This window comes from Nerophis lumbriciformis, linkage group LG16 (genome assembly GCF_033978685.3).
Source record: "Nerophis lumbriciformis linkage group LG16, RoL_Nlum_v2.1, whole genome shotgun sequence".
Lineage (NCBI taxonomy): Eukaryota > Metazoa > Chordata > Actinopteri > Syngnathiformes > Syngnathidae > Nerophis > Nerophis lumbriciformis.
The window spans coordinates 36,025,285-36,048,258 of NC_084563.2; the positions used below are offsets into that span (position 1 = coordinate 36,025,285).

The 22,974-nt window shown below is 40.2% G+C and overlaps 1 protein-coding gene across 1 annotated transcript; it reads right to left on the reverse strand.

Moving 5' to 3' along the window:
• Nucleotides 1–27: 27 nt before the first annotated feature.
• slc43a3a (solute carrier family 43 member 3a) lies at nucleotides 28–21,904 on the reverse strand. The gene is given in 6 exon segments (XM_072914954.1): nucleotides 28–144; nucleotides 8,063–8,186; nucleotides 8,261–8,447; nucleotides 13,386–13,493; nucleotides 13,570–13,713; nucleotides 21,883–21,904. Coding segments are annotated over 6 exon segments (702 nt in total).
• Between the last annotated feature and the right edge of the window lie 1,070 nt (nucleotides 21,905–22,974).

Consider the following 22,974-nt stretch of genomic DNA (forward strand, 5'->3'; position numbering starts at 1 on the left):
TATGACTTTTTGTCAGACAGTTAGGCATTAAAATCTCCTAGGCTTCCTGGTCCGCCTGAGGTGGGCTAATTTCTTGCAGTGTATGAAGACATAATATGGATGGATAAAACTCAGCAGAGTGAGCAGAATCTGAATCAAGTCCGCCTGCAACACATCACAACACTTCAGTTATCTGATCTGTAGAAAGTGTCAGTATACAAATCTGCTAGTGTCTGTACCCATTGAAGTTTCATGTTGGTTTTAGATAAGAGCATAGGAAGTGTTTATATGGTGTTGTGGAAGGCTTATAACCTATGTGTCAAAGTCAAGGCCCGCAAATGAATTATCTATGGCCCCCGGGATAATTTTTTATTAGTATTTGAGCTAGCACACAGGCCACAGCCGCCTGCTGCTGTTTTGCACGCATCAATCTATCAGTGTTGGCGCTAAGAATTTTCAAAATGGTATTGTTCATTATCAATAGCGCTATTACTATTGGTATTTGTATTGCTCCATTTGTAGAGTAAAAATGCTCATTGTCATTTCTGTATTATTTATTTCGCTAACTGCTTCTTTGCTATCACTTTTACCATCATATTTGTACATATCGTATTTGCTGATGTTGCTCTATTGTTGTTGTTGTTATTGTTGTGTTTGCTGTTGTTGTTTTTGTCTCTCTGTCTTATCCCCCTCTTGTCCCCACAATTTCACCCTGTGTCTTCCTTTTTTCTCTCTTTCTATCCCCTCCTGCTCCAGCCCAGCTGCACCAAATGATAAAATAAATACATTTAATAAAGTCAAATACAAATAAAGCAATAAAGTCAAATACAAATAAAGCAACGAGAGAAGTATCCTACACTTCTTTTTTGTAAAGTAAATCCGAACGGCCGATATGGGCATCTACATCAACTATAAGCTGGACAGGAAAAAATAAATAAATTATAATAATAATTTTCCAAATGGGGTCCCAGGGACCCCATGAAGTCATAAAAATAGGATCCCTTGGTAAGTTTTTCAGGTCCCACTTTTTTGTAAGCGTTATGAAAACAAATGCTAAATGTATGCATTATCCTGTTATAGCTCACATTCTATTTTGTGTTTTTGAAAAAGGTTGTGATATGTCATTAAAAAAAAAATACAAAAGAAAACACATTTTTATGCATATGTAAATGTATTCAGTTATAAACATTCATTCACTTTCTTCTTTCCTTCATAGATCTAAACTTTACGGCTGCTGGTATTTTTTCTACATTTTTAATTGTGATATTTTCAGAATGTGTTCTATTTTTGGTCAAAGTAAGACAAAGAAAACAATCTGAAATTGTCTTTATTTTTTAGTTTTAATGCCATGATTTTAATAGTCCGGCCCGTGTGTGCATAGATTTCCTTCCATGCGGCCCCTAAGCTAAAATGAGTTTGACACCCCTGGTTTATAAATACTTTAAAAGCATATACTATTACAAAATCATAATAGCCTTCTACTTTGCAAAAATGTACGGTACCTACCACGGGGGGTTTCTGAAACGTAATCCCCGAGATAATACTTTGATGCACTATAGTAGGTAGTGATGGGTGAATGACACTTGAGGGAGTGTATGGCACACTCACTATCTGCAGTGATGCGTACTAGTGTTTCAAAATGGTAATCCGCCATGTGCGGCGTTACAAAAAAGTCATTACATTTGATTTAACAAAAATTGTGCAGAACGGAATATGGAATAATACAACTCTGGTCAATAAGCCAAATAGTAAACTAGAAAACAACAATCACCTATCACTATACAATCAGAATGATCCCACTACAGATTTTTTCCTTTTTCTTAGTATCTTTAAAAAAAATTTTTAAATCATTTTCTTAATTCCATTTCGATCGATGGTGACGAAAACCACTTCCCCGATATTATTTAGTACAAGCTAACACTCCAGAGCAAAAGGGCTTCCCAGCAGCTTTATCGGTCACGTTTTTTTCTTCTAATGATGCACACATCAAGGTTTTGATGGACACAGTATCGCTCCTTGTGTTTCATAAGACACCGATGCTTTAGTATGGTTTGACCCTTCACTAATAGTAGGTATTTGCCCAATCCATGTCATTCAGTTGTTTTTGGTTTTTTTGAAACTACCACTAAAAATACCAAACTAAAACATTTCAAAAGTTTTTTTTATGGTTTTTTTCAGTGCGGAAGCTTGTTGACTTTCTCATTTTTGCGACTGGAAGTAGCAATCGTGAGTGCCCAACTTAAAACAAATGTGTATGCTTTTTTATTAAAGTAATTATTTCCAATATGTATGCAGTAAACCCTTGTTTATCATAAATATAATTATTCCAAATAGCAATTGATAAAGATCAAATATTTTCAAATAGGGGTGTCTCAAAAAATGTTTTCCCCTTCCAATACACAAACGATATTAAAGTCTTGTATGTATAAATAATATACAACTATAATTATGTTTATAGTGACAAATGTGCCGTTTTTGCAATATTTCAATTAAAGACATTCATTACGTACTGTATGTCTAACTTGTGTGCTTAGCTGTTGTGTAGCTGCTAGTTCCTAGTAGCATAGCTTGCCATTTGTAAATGGTGTGACTAAAATACAAGAAAAGACCGACCTTGTGTGCTTATTGGAGGACATTTACAGGTAGATGCATGCTGTGCCGCTTCGCACAAGTAAAAACGCGTTGCAGGACTGCTTGTATCGGACATGTTAGATACAGTTGATATTGTTAAACTACCGGCCGGTGTCCCACCTTCCGTTTATCTCGAAAATCCTCGAAAAAAAGCAGAAATGAACACTTAGCGTCTAACAATCTCTGTGAACCTTTTCAATCCGGTTTCAGGGCAAATCACTCTACGGAGACAGCCCTCGCAAAAATGACTAATGATCTATTGCTAACGATGGATTCTGATGCGTCATCTATGTTGCTGCTTCTTGATCTTAGCGCTGCTTTCCATACCGTCGATCATAATATTTTATTAGAGCGTATCAAAACACGTATTGGTATGTCAGACTTAGCCTTGTCTTGGTTTAACTCTTATCTTACTGACAGGATAACAATAACCATAACAATGTGACCTCGGACTATGTTAAGGTAACGTGCCGAGTCCCCCAGGGTTCGGTTCTTAGCCCTGCACTCTTTTGTAATTACATGCTGCCACTAGGCGACATCATACGCAAATACGGTGTTAGCTTTCACTGTTATGCTGATGACACCCAACTCTACATGCCCCTAAAGCTGACCAACACGCCGAATTGTAGTCAGCTGGAGGCATGTCTTAATGAAATTAAACAATGGATGTCCGCTAACTTTTTGCAACTCAACACTAAGAAAACGGAAATGCTAAATACCACCTTAACATTTGACAACCAAACAATTACACAAAGCGACTCGGTAAAGAATCTGGGTATTATCTTCGACCCAACTCTCGTTTGAGTAACACATTAAGAGTGTCACTAAAACGGCCTTCTTTCATCTCCGTAATATCGCTAAAATTCGTTCCATTTTGTCCACTAGCGACGCTGAGATTATTATTCATGCGTTTGTTACGTCTCGTCTCGATTACTGTAACGTATTATTTTCGGATCTCCCTATGTCTAGCATTAAAAGATTACAGTTGGTACAAAATGCGGCTGCTAGACTTTTGACAAGAACAAGAAAGTTTGATCATATTACGCCTATACTGGCTCACCTGCACTAGCTTCCTGTGCACTTAAGATGCGACTTTAAGGTTTTACTACTTACGTATAAAATACTACACGGTCTAGCTCCAGCCTATCTTGCCGATTGTATTGTACCATATGTCCCGGCAAGAAACCTGCGTTCAAAGAACTCCGACTTATTAGTGATTCCCAGAGCCCTAAAAAAGTCTGCGGGCTACAGAGTGTTTTCTATTCGGGTTCCAGTACTCTGGAATGCCCTACCGGTAACAGTTAGAGATGCTACCTCAGTAGAAGCATTTACCGTATTTTTCGGACTATAAGTCGCAGTTTTTTTTCATAGTTTGGCTCCAGTGCGACTTATATGTTTTTTTTCCTTTTTTATTATGCATTTTCGGCAGGTGCGACTTATACTCCAAAAAATACGGTAAGCCCCATCTTAAAACTCATTTGTATACTCTAGCCTTTAAATAGACCCCCCTTTTTAGACCAGTTGATCTGCCGTTTCTTTTCTTTTCTCCTCTGCCTCCTCGGGTTACTCCGGTTCCGGTGACCATGGTTGAAGTGCTGGCTGTCCAGAGTTGGGACCCGGGTTGGACCGCTCGCCTGTGCATCGGTTGGGGACATCTCTGCGCTGCTGACCCGTCTCCGCTCGGGATGGTCTCCTGCTGGTCTCCTGATGGCCCCACTATGGACTGGACTCTCACTACTATGTTAGATCCACTAAGGACTGTTCTTTCACAATATTATGTCACTCGACATCCATTGCTTTCGGTCTCCCCTAGAGAGGGGGGGGTTACCCACATATGCGGTCCTCCCCAAGGTTTCTCATAGTCATTCACATCGACGTCCCTTATGTGGGCTCTGTACCGAGGATGTCGTTGTGGCTTGTGCAGCCCTTTGAGACTTTTGTGATTTAGGGCTATATAAATAAACATTGATTGATTGATATTATCAAATTATTGTTTTTTTGCTGATATTTGACCAATACCACTATTTGATCAGGACACCCCTATTTTCATAGTTAAAGCATAAATATTTACACTCATTTAATCGAATATTAATGCATCCTGAGGCTCAGCCAATCAATGGCCATGATACTGAACAGCGCGGTCTGATTGGTTTGGTCTCTTCTAGTGGCCAATTCTACTGTAGGGTTGATATTTTCAGTACATTTTTTATTTTTTATGTTTGCAAATGTTTAGGTCAAAACTATACCGTATATTATTTTTAAAAATCTGCGATAAAGTGAAGATACAAACTTCGAAGTTTGAGCAACAATTGCATGCATTTACATAAAAATAGTTAGTTGTTCACAAATTTACATTATATAACAACATTTGATAGTTTAGTATTAAAAGTATGTTTAGGTCTTGTGCGGGTCTTTTAGGGTTTTTGCTATTTATGGGGGTCTTAGATATACTATTTTACAAACTATTTTCCTCAGCTGTTCAATGCATTATTATGGTTATTTCTCTCCACATAAATGTAACCAAATACTGAATTGTGTCACTAAGTGCACTTAATGTTGTCCCCTTTACACTCATTTAATCCAATGTACAGTAGTAATGCTGCCTAAGGCTGAGTTGATCAGTGGCCACAATGCTGAACAGCGCTCTCCAATTAGTTTGGTCTCTTGTGGCCAATACTACTGTAGTGTTGATATCAACAGTTAGATTTTTTTCGATGTTATGCTTTAAAATGCTTAATTTACTCTATCTTCCGGGCTTAAAATATATTTTTTTCCTCAAAACTCGACAGTGCACCTTTGTACGGAATAATTCTGGTTTTGCTTACCGACCTCGAAGCAATTTTATTTGGTACATGGTGTAGTGATAAGTGTGACCAGTATATGGCAGTCAAACATAAGACTGCACTATGATGGCAAAATGACTCAAGTAAACAACACCAACATTTTATATGTTCCATTGAAAATAAAATATAGAACATTACACACGGCGCTCAAAAATCTATCATGTTTTAGTACGACTTTGGTAAGCCATGAAACCGCACCGCTTGATGGATTGTCGGCGCATTAAACGTACAAGTATTATTATGGTGTGTGTATAAGGTAAGACATATTATCTGGCGTATTGTTTCGCAATATTATGCAAAAGCAACTTTTCTTACCTTCTGTTACCTGCTGTTCTGTATTTGGGATCTGCATAAATCCTGAAAAAATTGTGCGTTTCTTCTTCTTGTCTATCTTGTTATTGTCATGATCCGTGGTCCGGATCATGTTTTGTTTAGTTATGTTCTGTTAGTTTTGGACTTCTTCAGTTCTCGTTTAGGCTTCCTTGTTTGCTTTTGTAACCATGGCGACTTATTGTGTTCACCTGTCTCTGATTAGTGCTCACCTGCTTCCCGAGCACTAATCAGAGGCATTATTTAAGTTACCTTGGCCAGTCAGTCGGCCTGGCTTCGTTGATTATGTCATACTGTTTACGTCTCGTCATGCCAAGTAAGTTTTGTCCTTGTCCAGGCCATAGTTTCTGCGAAGTAGTAGCTTCACCTGTGTTTTAGGCACGCTTGCCTTTTTTTTTTTTGTATTGTTTGTGTTTGCGATAAGCTACAGTCACGTTGATTTGTTTCATGTTCCAGAGTCCTGTGCTAAGTGTTAGCCTTAGCTTCCCGTGCGTTCGGCACGCTTTTCTTTTGCTTGTTTTCTGTTTTTTTATGTAATAAATCACCTCATACCTTCACATTTTTGTCCGGAGTGTCCGTGTTGCACTGAAGGAACGATCCCGCATCAATATGCGACCCCCACGTGACAGTTATGGGACATTCATCCTCCGCTGTTGCCATTTCTAATATAAAGTAGTGTAAAGTCCTACTTATATCTGTCAGTAAACTTACCATGAATCTCGCTAAAGCATACCGGCGTAGTGAGTTTACATTATTCACCCAAGGAACTTTTGGTATTAGAGAGTTTCGGTCGGACGGTTTTTCATGGGACACACTTGTTTCGGGATGAGGAGCTGCTGCTCCGTAATTGATTTAAGTAAAGTCTGAATGTCATTAAAACAGTTAGCTCCATCTTTTGACATTTCTTCTACCCCCGTCCTTGCACGCTACACCGCTACAACAAAGATGACAGGGATAAGACGCTGCCCAAGGTGAGCCACGTAAATAAGACCGCCAACAAAACGGGGCATTCGGAAGCGACTGTCAGAAAGCGACTTGAAGATGATCGGTAAAACCTGATCTATGCAACATTTTGACCAAAGAACCACCATTACATGTTATGTAGACAAGTGTTTTTCAACCTTTTTTGAGCCAAGGCACATTTTTTCCATTGAAAAAATGCGGAGGCACACCACTAGCAGAAATAATTAAAAACTGAAACTCAGCAGCCGATATTGACAATAAAAAGTCGTTGTCGCAATTGTTGTATATGATTTTAAAGCATAACCAAGCGTGCATCAATATAGCTCTTGTCTTAAAGTAGGTGTACTGTCACATCACACCCTGACTTATTTGGACTTTTTTGCTGTTTTCCTGTGTGTAGTGTTTTACTTCTTGTCTTGCGCTCCTATTTTGGTGTTTTTTTCTCTTTTTTTGGTATTTTCCTGTAGCAGTTTCATGTCTTCCTTGACCGCTATTCCCCACACCTACTTTGTTTTAGCAATCAAGAATATTTCAGTTGTTTTTATCCTTCTTTGTGGGGACATTGTTGATTGTCGTGTCATGTTCGGATGTACTTTGTGGACGCCGTCTTTGCTCCACATTAAGTCTTTGCTGTCGTCCAGCATTCTGTTTTTGTTTACTCTGTAGCCAGTTCAGTTTTAGTTTCGTTCTGCATAGCCTTCCCTAAGCTTCAATGCATTTTCTTAGGGGCACTCACCTTTTGTTTATTTTTGGTTTAAGCATTAGACACCTTTTTTACCTGCACGCTGCCTCCCGCTGTTTCCGACATCTACGATGCAATTAGCTACCTGCTGCCACCTACTGATATGGAAGAGTATAATGTGGTAAGTCTGCCGATCTCCAGACATCTCCCACGGCACACCAGACTGTATCTCACGGCACACTAGGTGCCGCGGCACAGTGGTTGAAAAACACTGATGTAGACCACAAGGAAGTCTCTTCAATTTAGAAAACAAATTATAATCATTCATCGGCAGTGCGCCTTATAATCCGGTGCACCCAATGGTCAGGAAAATACGTGATTTTTTTTTAAATAGTGATTTTTTTCTTGATATGCTTAAAATAAAAAAGCAAACTTCGAATTGTGAGGAAGTTATTTACAATGCTACAGAAAAAAAAAAGAGTCATATTTAGGTCTTGTGTAGGTCTATTCGCGGGTCTTGCCATTTATGGGGGTCTTAGATGTACTGCATGACAAAAATATATTCTTCTGCTGTTCAGGGCACTATTTTGGTTTCACCAAATACTTACTTGTTGTGTCCACTGAGTGCATTTACGTAAATAGTGTCTCCATCCAGGTGATCTTTGAACAGAGCAAAGGCGGGGTACTGAAGTAGAGAGACCACTGCCGACAAACACATGACGAGACCAAAAAACTTCCCAAAGTGACGAGCTGAGAACCTGAGGAACGACAGTTTGCATCGTAAGCCAGTAAATACGCTGTCTGAGGTGGTGTGGTCGTGTTCAATACTCACGCAATGTTAAGGAAGACTGCATTCCCCCCATAGATGAAGGAGCGATTAATAACCTCCAGGATAAAGGTCAAGTACTGCAGAGGCAGAGAAGGAATTGAAGCGCACACGGAGAAGAGCAAACACTGCAGGGAGGTCAGGAACAACGACAGGAAGGAGGAGCGCAGGTCAGCCTCTGGCGCCGTTTCTCCTATGCAATGACAAGTGGTTAGGAAGGCCCAGGAACTGCACACACACACACACAGATCCTACACATTTTTTTTAATTAAAGCCATGGTCATTTATAATCTGATAAAGCTGTCAAAGTTGGAGAGTTGCGTTATTGATTATACACATTGTTTGTGCGGGAGTTGTACGGTATACCGGTACTAAAAAAAGTACCCCAGTACCAATGTATTGAAAACGGCAGAGGTGTGGACTCGAGTCACATGACTTGGACTCGAGTCAGACTCGAGTCATGAATTTGATGACTTTAGACTCGACTTGACAAAATGTAAAGAGACTTGCAACTCGACTTAGACTTTAACATCAATGACTTGTGACTTCACTTGGACTTGAGCCTTTTGACTTGACATGACTTGACATGACTTGCCACTTTCCCCAAAATCCAAAGCTTAAAAAGTTATTTGGGAGCGCGCCGTATTTTTCATTTTCTTCGTCTGTCTATCAGCGTGTTATTCCTGTCAGCTGGTGTGCTGTCAGTACAACAGCCAATCAAATTAGAACTACGTTGTTTTCATCACACAGCATTCATCCAATCAAATTGCAGGACAACCAATGACCAAGAGTTGTCCAACAACGTGCCAGTGATAAACAATTATGTTAAAGTTGGTTTCGTTCGGGTATAAAAACTACGACTTGGTCAACAAAAAACGAATTGCCGTATGCAAATCACGCAGTTCGAATATTACAGACGGAGACGCAACAACTTCCAACTTCGTTCGACATTTGAAGTTGCACAAAGAAGGGTAAGTTTTGAATGTAAGATAACGTTTATTGGCTAAGTAACGTGACTTTTATTTGCTGTGTAGTTAAATCAGTGAGGCTGCAAACTCACTGCTAACGTTATAACCATAGACATCTTACAAGTAGACGCAGCATAGAGCGCTACTGCCTACTGGCGCAGATGAGGCGCGGGGCCGCCATCTTGGAGTGGTGATCCGCTCCACTCAGTGCAATTCATTTGGCAGGAGCAATGAACTGTCAGCGCATTTAATTCATTTTACCTCACTGAATACCACTGATTTTCACGCGCTTTTTTGTCATACGTGTGTAACAGACACATGTTTTGGCGTGTTTTATTATTCATAGTTTGCTTAACAGTAATATAATATTCTTATACGCTATAAGTGACCAGACGTCCGAGATCAAAACTGGGAATATAATCCCAGAGAAGAGGAAAAAAAACGGTAAACTATTTTTAAGTTGAAGAAACAATATGATTAGGTTATATATACATATGCGTGTATCCTACATAAACAATGTATGAATACATTAGATATCTATATATCTTAGGGACCTATAGACTGTATCTCTGTTGCTTCAGCAGCAGAGAGTTTATTCTGTCTTGACACTTTGTATTGATATTTTCTATTACATTCTTCCCTTAAATGATAATGTTTGCAGTGATTGTTTTATATGTATTATTTTATGTAAGTCGCTTTGGATAAAAGCGTCTGCCAAATACTTAAACATATATAAACACCTGAAAGTCTTCATATCAGCTAAAACCACCAATCTGTTTCACTGGATTCAGAATAAAACCAAATTCTGTTTAACCCAACAATGTTAGTATTTGAATATTGTTACTTGAAGACTGATTCCTGGTTACAATTATACTGTTAAGAAAGTATTGTCTTATACTTTGCCTAAAATGAGAATGCATCATAATCAGTAGTGGCTGGTGAATTTTGTTTTAGGTGGGGCTGAAAGTTTGTAAACCAAACCCCTGTAGGGGCGTCATCCTCCCCCAGAAGATTTCTTTGTGATTTTCACATACAAATATTGAAGATCTTTGATCCTTCTCAACTCTGTGGTAATATTATTTTCATAAAATACAACCAATAGTACGTTAATGTTAAATCTTACTTGTGAAAAGTAATTCCCCGATTCCTATTTTCAACAGTCTGCTCATTTGAGCAGGAAAACGCTGAACACCACCATCTTTGTTTTCTACCTTTCACCTGTCAGTTTAGGCTGCTCGCCGGCTCCTCATCAGCACTTCAAGATGGCGGGCAAATTGCTCACGTCACAGCAACCAATGCTGCGTCTACTTATAAGATGTCTATGGTTATAACGTAATTGCAAACACGGCAATCTGTTGCGTCCACTGCAGTTCGTTACCTTATTCATACTTTTTGTCAAGTGATTTTTTTTTAAGCAGGGTTTCATGAGGTACCTATACATAACGTTACGTTAGTCAATGTATCACACACAGTAACATTACGTTAGTCAATGTATCACACACAGTAACATTACGTTAGTCAATGTATCACACACAGTAACGTAACGTTAGTCAATGTATCACACACAGTAACGTAACGTTAGTCAATGTATCACACACAGTAACGTAATGTTAGTCAATGTATCACACACAGTAACATTACGTTAGTCAATGTATCACACACAGTAACGTAACGTTAGACGGCAGTCAGCAGCACCGCGTATTTTAGCCACCTACAAAAAGACAAACATAGTCAAATAAAGGTCAGTTAAAATGTACACTATATTAAGAATATGTGTACATATTGCATAGGGTCCTGACATCTAAAAAGTACAACTCTGTTCATTGTTATGTTCATATATTTGTTATGTTTTTCATGTGTACGCACACATAAACACACATACAGTATGAGATGAGATCAATGAGATAAGGTAAGAACAGGATAGAAACTGCTGTGGAACTAGTTACAATGCAATATGCCATGGAAATACAATGTTAACACTTTTGTGCAAATAAGTACAGTTGCACTTGTTTTTTTCAAATGTGTTTATTCTGTAAAGGAATGAGTTACATGTTTAAAATGACTGGTTAATAGTGCTATTTTGAAGTGCAATGTCAGCACTATCTTTTTCCCTGCAATTTCAAATGCACTTGTTTTAATAAATAAATACAGCGTTTTAAAAGCATACACAATCTGTGTAAATATATTAGTCTGTGGTTAAATGACTTGAAAGGACTCGAAACTCAAAATGCAGGACTTGGGACTTGACTTGAGACTTTCCAGTCTTGACTTTGGACTTGACTCGGACTTGCCCTGTCTTGACTCGGGACTTGACGCGAGACTTGAGGGTAAAGACTTGAGACTTGTGACTTGCAAAGCAATGACTTGGTCCCACCTCTGGAAAACGGCACTATACTTCCTGTGAAAAATATCTGTATTTTCTTTCATCCACGTGCAGCGGTGACGTTGCTGAGCTGAGGAACATGTTGAGTGTGTCAGCCTCGCACACGCTCACAGAGCGCACAAGCAGAAACAGGGAGGAGAGGAAAACTGGCGAATAAAGGCAATTCTACCGGTTCATAAATAGGGTGTGTGAAGCACAATATGGAGGTAGTTGGACTTCAAAACTTTCGATCAAGGTGACACTTTGAACACGGAAGCGCCACGCTGCAAGCAGTGCTTTAAAACATGTCTCGCCAAAGGTGGCAGGACCACCTGCACTTCAAACTCAGGTAAACATTTAAATAACAATAATCCAGACCTGCACAATAAGTTAAATGATAATGTAGTTAACTAGCTCTCCTGCTATGCACATATACAAAACCCAAAACTAGTGAAGTTGTCACGTTGTGTATATGGTAAATAAAAACAGAATACAATGATTTGCAAATCCTTTTCAACCTATATTCAATTGAATAGACTGCAAAGACAAGATACTTAACCTTTGTTAACATTGAATGCCTGTGATCTTGGATCTCTAAGGCGATACTGCATCAAAAAGCAACATCAGTGTGTAAAGGATATCACCACATGGGCTCAGGAACACTTCAGAAAACCACTGTCAGTAACTACAGTTGGTCGCTACATCTGTAAGTGCAAGTTAAAACTACTATGCAAAGCCAAAGTCATTTATCAACAACACCCAGAAACGCCGCCGGCTTCGCTGGGCCCGAGCTCATCTAAGAAAGTGTAAAAGTGTTCTGTGGTCTGACGAGTCCACATTTCAAATTGTTTTTAGAAACCGTGGACGTCGTGTCCTCCGCAACAAAGAGGAAAAGAACCATCCGGATTCTTATAGGCGCAAAGTTCAAAACCCAGCATCTGTGATGTATGGGGGTGTATAGTGCCCAAGGCATGGGTAACTTACACATCTGTGAAGGCACCATTAATGCTGAAAGGTACAAACAGGTTTTGGAGCAACATATGTTGCCATCCAAGCAACGTTATCATGGACCCCCCTGCTTATTTCAGCAAGACAATGTCAAGCCACGTGTTACAACAGTGTGGCTTCATAGTAAAAGAGTGCGGGTTCTAGACCGTCTCCCATTGAAAATGTGTGGCGCAATATGAAGCCTAAAATATCACAACGGAGACCCCGGGCTGTTGAACAACTTAAGCTTTACATCACTAAGAATGGGAAATAATTCCACCTGAAAAGCTTCAAAAATTGATCTCCTTAGTTCCCAAACGTTTACGGAGTGTTGTTAAAAGGAAAGGCCATGTAACACAGTGGTAAAAATGCCACTGTGCCAACCTTTTTGCAATGTGTTGCTGCCATTAAATTCTAAGTTAATGATTATTTACAAAAAAAAAAAGTTTCTCAGTTGGAACATTAAATACATTGTCTTTACTGTCTATTCAACAGGATTTGGATTGAAAAGGATTTGCAAATCTTTGTATTGTTTTTATTTACGATTTACACAACGTGCCAACTTCACTTGTTTTGGGGTTTGTAGATACGTAGACGCGCACACAGCTGGTTGGCTCGAGGCCAAATATTAGGAGTTCAAACCGCCCACGTAGCGCAAACTAACACAAGTGAAATGACTGCAGTTTTTCCATCTTTAACAAATGTGTTTTATCTGCTATATGTCTTATCTGTTGACTTTTAGCTATAGTACTGTTTTTAGTATATTTTATTTGTCTTAAAGTTGAATTACAGTAAACATCTGCTACTGACTTACCAGGTGCGAGAGGCTTCCCCTTGTGTCTATCCATCAAGAGTCCATTCCAAGGGGCACACAGCACCGCACACAGCTGTGTGATGGCAAACACGTTGGTGTACTTACTCACTGAGGAACATATGATGATGATAAATAAGAATACTCACAGACAGAATATGTAAAGTTGTGTAATAAACTGACTCACCCAGGTTGGAGTCATTTTTAGCCAGTCAGGTGAGCCTGGAGTTGAGGCTGCTGATGAAGAGGTAGTGTCTCAGCTGCATGGTGGACAACCACAACAGGTTCCACGCAAAGAACCAGGACAGCACACAACTCTTGAAACTCTCCACTAAATCATTAGGTCAGATCAGAGAGCGTTCTTCAATAAAAGCGCACAATAGTAGTACAAGTTGAAGTCGACAAAGTCTACCCCAGGGCAGCTATGGCTACAAATGTAGGTTACCACCACCAGGTGTGAATGAATGATGGGTTCCCACTTCTCTGTGAGCGCTTTGAGTATCTAACAATGGAAAAGCGCGATATAAAATCGAATCCATTATTATTATTATTATACGATGGCATATGTAATTGAATGTTCTTCTCTGTCATGTAAGGCCATGGTTTGTGTGGAAGTCAACAGCTAGTTTTAAAGACGGCGGTCCCTCATACCGGAGAGATTTTACCTTTAAAGGCCCTTAAACGCTACACATGTATCCTAACATATGGAACATCACTGTACAAGGAGATGGGAAATACCCCTGCAGATGGTCTAAGGCAGGGATATTTAACTGGCGGCCTGATCAGGGATGATCACCGGATCCAGTACTCTTTTGGCACCGACCAAAACCAGCCGGTGCTACGGGTCACCGATTCACGTAGGATCCAACGGCTAGCGCTTGAGAGGAAAACAGGCAATATCGATGCGTACATGCTCTTAGTAACCTTGCAACCCATCAATGTTTCATGACAAAAACCCAACCAGGCTCGTCTTCTCCAAATGCGATGCCGATGCAGATTACCCTCTGTGCAATATTTGTGACACAAAAATCAAGGCAAGTGGCGGGAATACTTCCAATTTTTTGGAAACACTTGCTTATTACACGCAGGCTTTTTCTCATAGGTGAAGAGTGCAGATTTTTTGACGGCAAAGTTTGATGTACGGTTGCAACTCCTGCATTTGGCACCTTTAGTTACTTGGCTGCAACCAACAATACCGGGGAAGAAATGGCGTTAACATTTGGTGACGATAACAGCAACATCATCATCCTCTTCATCTGCTCCAGGTAAAAAGCCTACTGTATACGAATACGTTAGCTTTGCCACAGGCCCTTCAGCAGAGGGTATGGGCATCCGTAGAAGCGCAGTCCCTTTGGGTGACATTGGTGCTTTGCAGGGCACTGACCCCCTCTTGACAGAATTTGGGTTTTTGGAGGCAAGCAGCACAGCCCACTCCAACAGAGTCTCTCCAAACCCATGTTGGTCTTAGTCCAGCAATAGGGCTGTTTGGTCTCGAGGGACAGGGTGTTGTATCGCCATCCCTCCCGGCCGGATTGTGGGAAAGACATCTTTCAGGTACTTTTACCAGCATCTATAAAGAAGAAGACTCTTGAAAAGCTTTACCAGGAACATGGCCATCAGGGCATCGAGAGGACTACCGAATTGGTGCGCCAACAATGCTACTGGCCTGGGATGTCTTTGGATATTAAACGGTAGGTGCGAGTGAATGAAGCCAAACTGAAAATGACTCTGCACCCATTCCTCATAGTCATATGGGCCTGTGCTTGCTTCAAAGCCCAAATAAGTCTTGGCTATTGATTGTATTATTTTAGGACCAACTCCTAGTGTGATTGATAACGTACTTATGGTGACCGACGTGCTTACCAAATATAATATGGCTGTCCCAATGTCCTATCAAAGGGCTTCTACTGTTGTTCAAGTCTTGACTGACAGTTTTTTCAAATTTGGGGTTTCTAGTCTCATTCAATCTGACAAGGTTAGAATCTTCAAAAGTGCACTGCTTCACCAATTATGTCACCTAAATGGTATTGAAAAATATAGGACTACCCCTAACCACCCGACTGGTAATGGTCAATGAGAACCGTTAAACAGTATGTTTCATAAACTGATTTGAACTCTTCCTCAATCTCGGGAGAACTGGGCATCATGTCTACCTCAGTGCTTTACTTTTAAAACACCATGCCACACCACTGGGGTGTGGCATATTTTTGATGTTGAGTTGGGAGCCTGAATTCTACATCGTTGTCGTTCTTGGTCAGGTTCAAGACCCTATTAAAGGAACGGTTCAGGACAGGGTGACTGAACATGCTTTGGGGCTCAAGGGGGCTCAGGCATGGCTTACGGTAAATACAGGTCAAAGGAGGGAGACATGATCTGTGGGTCAGGGATGCGCTTTTGCTTGTCTACCTCAGAGCGCATGTCTTTAGAGGTCGGCATAAGATACAGAACCTATGGCACCCCAAACTGTATCCGGTATTGAAGGCACCAGCTGGTGAGGGGCTAATTTATGCCGTTGCTCCCACTTCTAACTTGCAAGCTTTTCGTAACTTCCACAAAGACATGCTGAAGGCCCAAATCCAACACGTGCTTCTGCCAGAGCCACCAAGTGCAGAGTCTCCTCTACCCAAAAAAACTTATAATTACTTGAGTGATAGCAGTGGATTGATTGATTGATTGAGACTTTTATTAGTAGGTTGCACAGTGAAGTACATATTCCGTACAATTGACCACTAAATGGTAACAACCGAATAAGTTTTTCAACTTGTTTAAGTCGGGGTCCACTTAAATTGATTCATGATACAGATATATACTATCATATATACTATCATCATAATACAGTCATCACACAAGATAATCATCAGGGTGTATACATTGAATTATTTACATTATTTACAATCCGGGGTTGCCTGGAGGCAGAGCCGGCCCAAGGCATAAGCGTACTAAGCGCTTGCTTAGGGCCCCGCGGTCACCAGGGGGCCCCCAAAAGCAATTAACAAAACATTCTTATTTTTATTTTTTGCATGTACGAGTCTGACTGATGATTTCTAAATGATCAAAGATATATTATTGTACAAAAACACAATTTTAGGTCAACAGAGTGCTGCTGCTGATCTAGGCCTAGTGATTCTTCCTGCCTGTCTTTAAATGTAAAGCTGCCTCTGCTGCACCTGTGACGTTTGCCGCCTGCCGTGCAATGCCAGTGCGCACTGGGCATCAAAAGCGCAGATAGCGGCAAAACAATGTCACAAAAAAGGACATATCCTTCAGGTGCAGAAAAAAGGAAGAAGAAGAAAGTGGAAGAGGAGAAAAAATGCCATGATAAAGGTATGTTTTCATGACTTGGTAATAAAAAGTTTAGTTGTAATTAGCTTTAGCTAGGTGACGTTAGCTAGCTAGCGCGGAACTAGCAATATGTTTTTAGCATCAGGTTACTAGTGAGATATGTTGTTTGCACAAATTGTTTGCAGCAGAGCACGGTAATTTATGTGAGTAAAATAAACATTATTTTTTACATCAACTCATAAGTTATGTGAAACTTCCCCAGGAGCATTGTTTTTTTTTTTTTTTTTTTTTTTTTTTTTTTTTTTTTAAGATGGCGCATATGGTATTTTTTTAATACTTTCATGATGCTTTATGACAAACATTCTCAATGGAAACATCTTAGTAAGAAGAACAATCAACCATGGATGACAAAGGGACTGAAAAATGTTTGTAATAAGAACACAATTATACAGAACATTTATAACACAAATGGAACAATTTCCCTTGTGGATCATTAAAGTTTGTCTAAGTCTATAGAACCAGAAAATAAGTGCAAAGACTGAAGAAAATAATATTACATCTTTATCTTTGATAGCATTATTAGAAATGGTGCTAAGAAGGATTACTCGCAATACTTCTCAGACGTAAACGTAAAAAGTGACAATATGAACAAAGTAGTTGAAAGCTTCAACAAGTACTCTATAAATATTGGACCAAATCTAGAGGAAAGGATTCCAGATCCCAACTCGATGTTCCTCACTAATGTGACAAAAGAGGGAGTAATCAAAATTGTAAAGAAATGCAAATCTAAAACCTCAACTGATTATTACGGAATATATAAGAAAGCTACAGAAAAAGCTATTGAATACATTTCAGAACCTTTAACGTATATCAGCAATCTATCATTTCAAACAGGCACATTCCCAAACAAAATGAAAATGTCAGAAAGTTGTACAGATGTGTAAGACTAGAGACAAACATTAATTTAGAAAATTACAGACCTGTTTCTTTACTTCCATAATTTTCTAAAATCATTCAAAAATGATTCAATAACAGACTGGACATTGCAGCTCTTTGAGACATTTGTGATTAATGGCTATGTAAATAATCATTGATTGATTAATTGACTTATTGATGACAAATTCATAGATTAAAGTGGAACATTTGCAGAGAACCAATACAAATACAAAGCCAACATTTGGCGTTAATAGAAAATAATAATAAAAACATCACCACCAATGCAATAGATGGTAAACAGCTGCAGAATTTATGGATTCAACAAAAGCATTTGACACAATTAATCATAATATCTTAATCAACAAATTAGAGAGATATGTCAACAGCACTAGAGATATCTTGCGGTGTACCACAGGGATCAATACAAAAGTTTTCAATCTGTATATAAACGACATTTGTAAAGTTACAAAGGACTTAAAGTTAGTATTATTTGTAGACAAAACAGCTGTGTTTTGTTCAGGAGAAAACACACAGAAGATAATACTCCCCAGGAGCATTGTTAAAATACTTTGGAGGCACAGAATCAGCCAAGAGCCAGTCCACATCCTCAGGCTCAACTGTGAGTGATGAATCAGGTGAGGAAAAGACTGTCATCATACAGTATACATTTAATTTCTTAGTATAAACATTACACCTGAAGGGAAATTAATATAGTCAAAGTATCTCATTAATATGTGTGCCTATATGTATGTATGTATGTATGTATTTCATCTTAGGTCCACCTCCATCCTCTGTGCCCACTGTCCCCTCCATGTCTGAAACCACAGCTGGTTTATCTAGTAAGTTAACTGCAAAACACCCTTTATAATTGCTCATTGTACTGCAGAACATTCTGAGATTAATAATTATGTCCAACAGTGCAATTTAATGACCTTATAGGTCCTTCTTTTTTAGTCATTGTCTTTCTTTGGTCACTTCCTCAGCAACTTCCACCACAACGTCCCCTTCACACCATGGACCATCATCAGCTCCGCCAGTTGACCCAGCAGAGTGGCCTTCTTTCCTCTCAGATTCAGACAGGACTGAGCAGGTGATCAGAGGACCACTGTCTATTAAGGATAACTTTTCATTCCCCAAACGGCATGATGGCCAAAGTTTTTATTATCATTATACCTACAGACAGCTAGTCAATGGGGAAAAAGTCAAGCGTAGCTGGCTGACTTATTCAAGAAGTAAAGATGCAGTCTATTGTCATGCATTGTATTCCTCCTCTCGCTGTGACTTGGATTTCTGTGGATAAGCCTTCCTGTGCCGTCATTGGCTGGATTTTATTGTCCATGTATCATTTCATTCTGTGTGTTAGGGATGGGCGTATCAATCTTAAAGTTGATAGTACCAATACCAGTGTGGGTATTAGTATTGCATCAATACTAGCGTGACGGGATTGATACTTCAGTTAAGTTACTTGCCAATTACTTGATTTTCCTCAGTTTGTGTGACCACATCTTTTATTTATTGTTTTTATTGACATTTTTATATTTACAATGTTGTTACATTGATGTATATAGTTAATGCGGCGGATGCGCTAGCTGTTCCAAGTCGGGATCCAGGACAGACCACTGTTCTGTGCAACAGGGACGGCGTGGCGAAGTTGGTAGAGTGGCCGTGCCAGCAATCGGAGGGTTGCTGGTTACTGGAGTTCAATCCCCACCTTCTACCATCCTAGTCACGTTCGTTGTGTCCTTGGGCAAGACACTTCACCCCTTGCTTCTGATGGCTGCTTGTTACCGCCTTGCATGGCAGCTCCCGCCATCAGTGTGTGAATGTGTGTGTGAATGGGTGAATGTGGAAATACTGCCAAAGCGCTTTGAGTACCTTGAAGGTAGAAAAGCGCTATACAAGTATAACCCATTTATCATTATTTATTATAACAATTGGTCATGTCTCTGCGCTGCTGACTTGTCTACATACAAGAGGATCCTTTGCTGACCTCACTATGGACTGGACTCACACGTTATTAGCCGTATCTACTTGACATCCATTGCAACAGTCACCCAGGGGTGGAGGTCACCACATCTGCGGTCCCTTCCAAGGTTTCTCATTGTGCCCATCGGGTTGAGTTTTTTTCTTGACCTGATATGGGATCGAAGCCAAAGATGTCTTTGTGGTTTGTGCAGCCCTTCGAGGCATTTTTGATTAAGGGATATGTAAATAAACTTTGATTGATTGACTGATTGATATTTACCGTGGCATGGGTGGGTAGTCATTTGTAGTTGCATTTTCCTCCTTGGACAAAATATACGTGAGAGCCGGTGAACGTGTTTTTATGTGAACATAACATTTAAGTACCTGAATGAAAATGTGCATTTATTTTTGCTTGTAGAGTTCTATTTTGCATTAGTCTGAGAGTCCTTAAATGCGTTGCAACTGATGGGAGCAGTTAAAACTGCATTGTGTGCACGCTCAGACGGATGGGGTTGTTCGTTTTGGCTTGTTTGAATAGTTATTATTGATAAACCGTATCCTCTTTATCCTTTTAACATCCGGACTGGAGATTGGTAACTTCAGTCGGACTGTCCCTAGACAAGGGCATTATACGAAAGTTATCCCTAGAATCCGGAAGAGTTTGCAAGTCTGAGCATTGGTTTTAGGACCAAACGCTTCCCAGCATGCCTTGTTGTCGTTACATTGATCACGTTTGATTGAGTTTTCATTTGTCTTTGATGTGTTATTTCATACAGACCGTTTAAGTGGTGTCATTTTCAAATTTTCAATCAAAGTTTACTTACTGTATATAGCCAGAAATCACGAGTGTCTCAAAAGGCTGCACAAGCCACAATGACATCCTCGGCTCAGATCCCACATCAGGGTAAGAAAAAACTCAACCCAATGGGATGACAATCAGAAACCTGGGCGACCGGTGCAATGGACGTCGAGTGGATCAAAGTGGCCGGCATGCATAAAACGGCATGCATAAAACGGCAATGAAAATCGTGGGGAGGAAAGAATATGAGCCTATACAGAGCATCTATGAGCAGGCAGTTAGGAAAAAAGCTAAGAAAATTATTTCCAACTCACAGCATCCACTCTTCTCTGAATATGGAACCCTGCCATCAGGGAGAAGACTCCGGGTCCCACCATGCAAATCTAACCGCCTTAAATTATCATTTGTCCCAGACTCCATTAAGCTGACCAACAATGTGCAATAGAATGTTAATACATAGGTTAGCACTTTTTTAGCACAAAGCACTTTAGCACATAGCACTTTAGCACACAGCACTTTATCCATGAGCTCTAGTGCAATGCACACTGGTACTTTATCTTTATCTCCATACTGTAGATTTTATGCCTACATCAAAGTGTCACCTATGTCTATCAAGCTCCATGTTCTGATGTTTAAATGTTAGTTGTCAGAGAGTTTAAGTTCCTACCTTGTGTCAAAAATGATTTACGACCTTATGTCAAAAATGATTTATGACCTAGCTGTCAAAAATGAGCTGTCAAAAATGATTTACGACCTTATGGCAAAAATGATTTATGACCTAGCTGTCAAAAATGATTTACGACCTTATGGCAAAAAAAAAAATGATTTATGACCTTATGTCAAAAATGATTAATGACCTAGCTGTCAAAAAATGATTAATGACTGTGATACACCTTGTGTCAAAAATGATTGATGACCTTAGAAGAGGGGTAGGGGTTATGGAAAGGTCAGAGGGAGGGGGGTATGAGGAGTCCTACGAGTCCCGCAGTCGTGGAGGAGTGGTGGAGGAAAGTAGGAAAAGTCCTCAAAATGTTCAAAAATCACACACACACACACACACACACACACACACACACACACACACACACACACACACACACACACACACACACACACACACACACACACACACACACATATATGTGAATGGGTTTGGTTATAACAAAGTGTTTGTTAGTATGACCCCCGAGAGGAAATGGAAAAGATGGAGAAGCCCTTTGTTTCAGCAGTTATGATTAGTGAAACGCCAGTTTCCATTTATAAAAATAATAATAAAACTTACCCGGCCGGTCCTTGCAAAAGTAGAGTTTTTTTGAAACGCACTCAAATTCCTCCAACCGAGTCTTTGCGTGAGAAATGGTGCTTGGATGCTTACGGAATGGTTGGATCTTTTGGATATGTTTTCAAATATCAAACAGGAGATATTTGCTTGTTTCAGTTGAAAGAGAGAAGAGACGAAAGACCTTTTTCGATTGCTTCTTCACTATCAACCGTGGATTGGGATGTGTTAAGTCTGACAATGCCCGATGTCCTTTGGCATGATCCTTCTCAGATGGAAAAACGGGCAAAAGGAAGCTTGTTTACTTACCCGACGATGGATGAGTTGAGTGAGAGAAGAATTCTGTTTAGCGCTACTTGGGAGACGAAATCTTCGGCCTCAGGTCGTTGGTTTTTCCGAGCCAGTCTCCGTGCTCCTAAAATCAGCGGTTCCTATACACCCCAGTTGACCGAGCCAGACGTCTTTTCCCTGGAGTCTTTCAACTCCGAATGCGGGGTGTTTACACCGGTGGTGGTCGTGCCCATAGCGGCGTGGCGAGAGTGTATGGGGGAAATGAAGGAGAAGATAGACGTCTTGTTTCGAAGCAGTCGGAATTGGAAATGTATGGTGACAACGAGAAGACGGTTGGGCTTTGAGACCACACCCCCGACGGAGTACGAAAGGACCTCCCCCGCTTCAGTTTCAACCAATAACCTTCAAGGGAATACTCCCGCCGAAACCTCAACCAATACCATTTGAAGACAAACCTTCCGATAGTCTGATTGGTCGAAACTTTTTTTTATCGGACTCCACCCCCTTTGAAAACAACCCACCCCAACAATTTTTTGACCAATCCACAACGGTTCCTTTTTTTTGTACCCTTTAAAAACAAACCATTCCTGCAATTTTTGACTAAGCCACATTGGTTCCCTTTCTGAACGCAAGGACCTCTCAAACAAGAAAATGGCAAACAAGACAATTAGACGCGTAAAGACCTGTTTTATACCACAGGACCAATTAAAACAGACTGATGAGGCAACCATGGATGCAGCCATGGCTGAGATTTTTAACCCTCCTGAGACGACGGAGGATGCGTACGACGAAGAGACGCCTTCAGTCCCGCCGTGTCGCTTCAGCAGATGCCTCGGCAGACGGGGGATGAAAACCAGCGACGCTACACAGTCTTTGCCAGACAATGATGCGGAGAAGGAGGAAAAGGAGAATTGTTTCGTAAACATAACTCCGCCAACATCCCAGCCACCATCCCCGTCACTCTTGGAGCCCACATTGCACATGGGTGATGAAACCGATGGGGGTCTGTTGTTGTTTTTCGCCAGCATGGTGAAAACGGC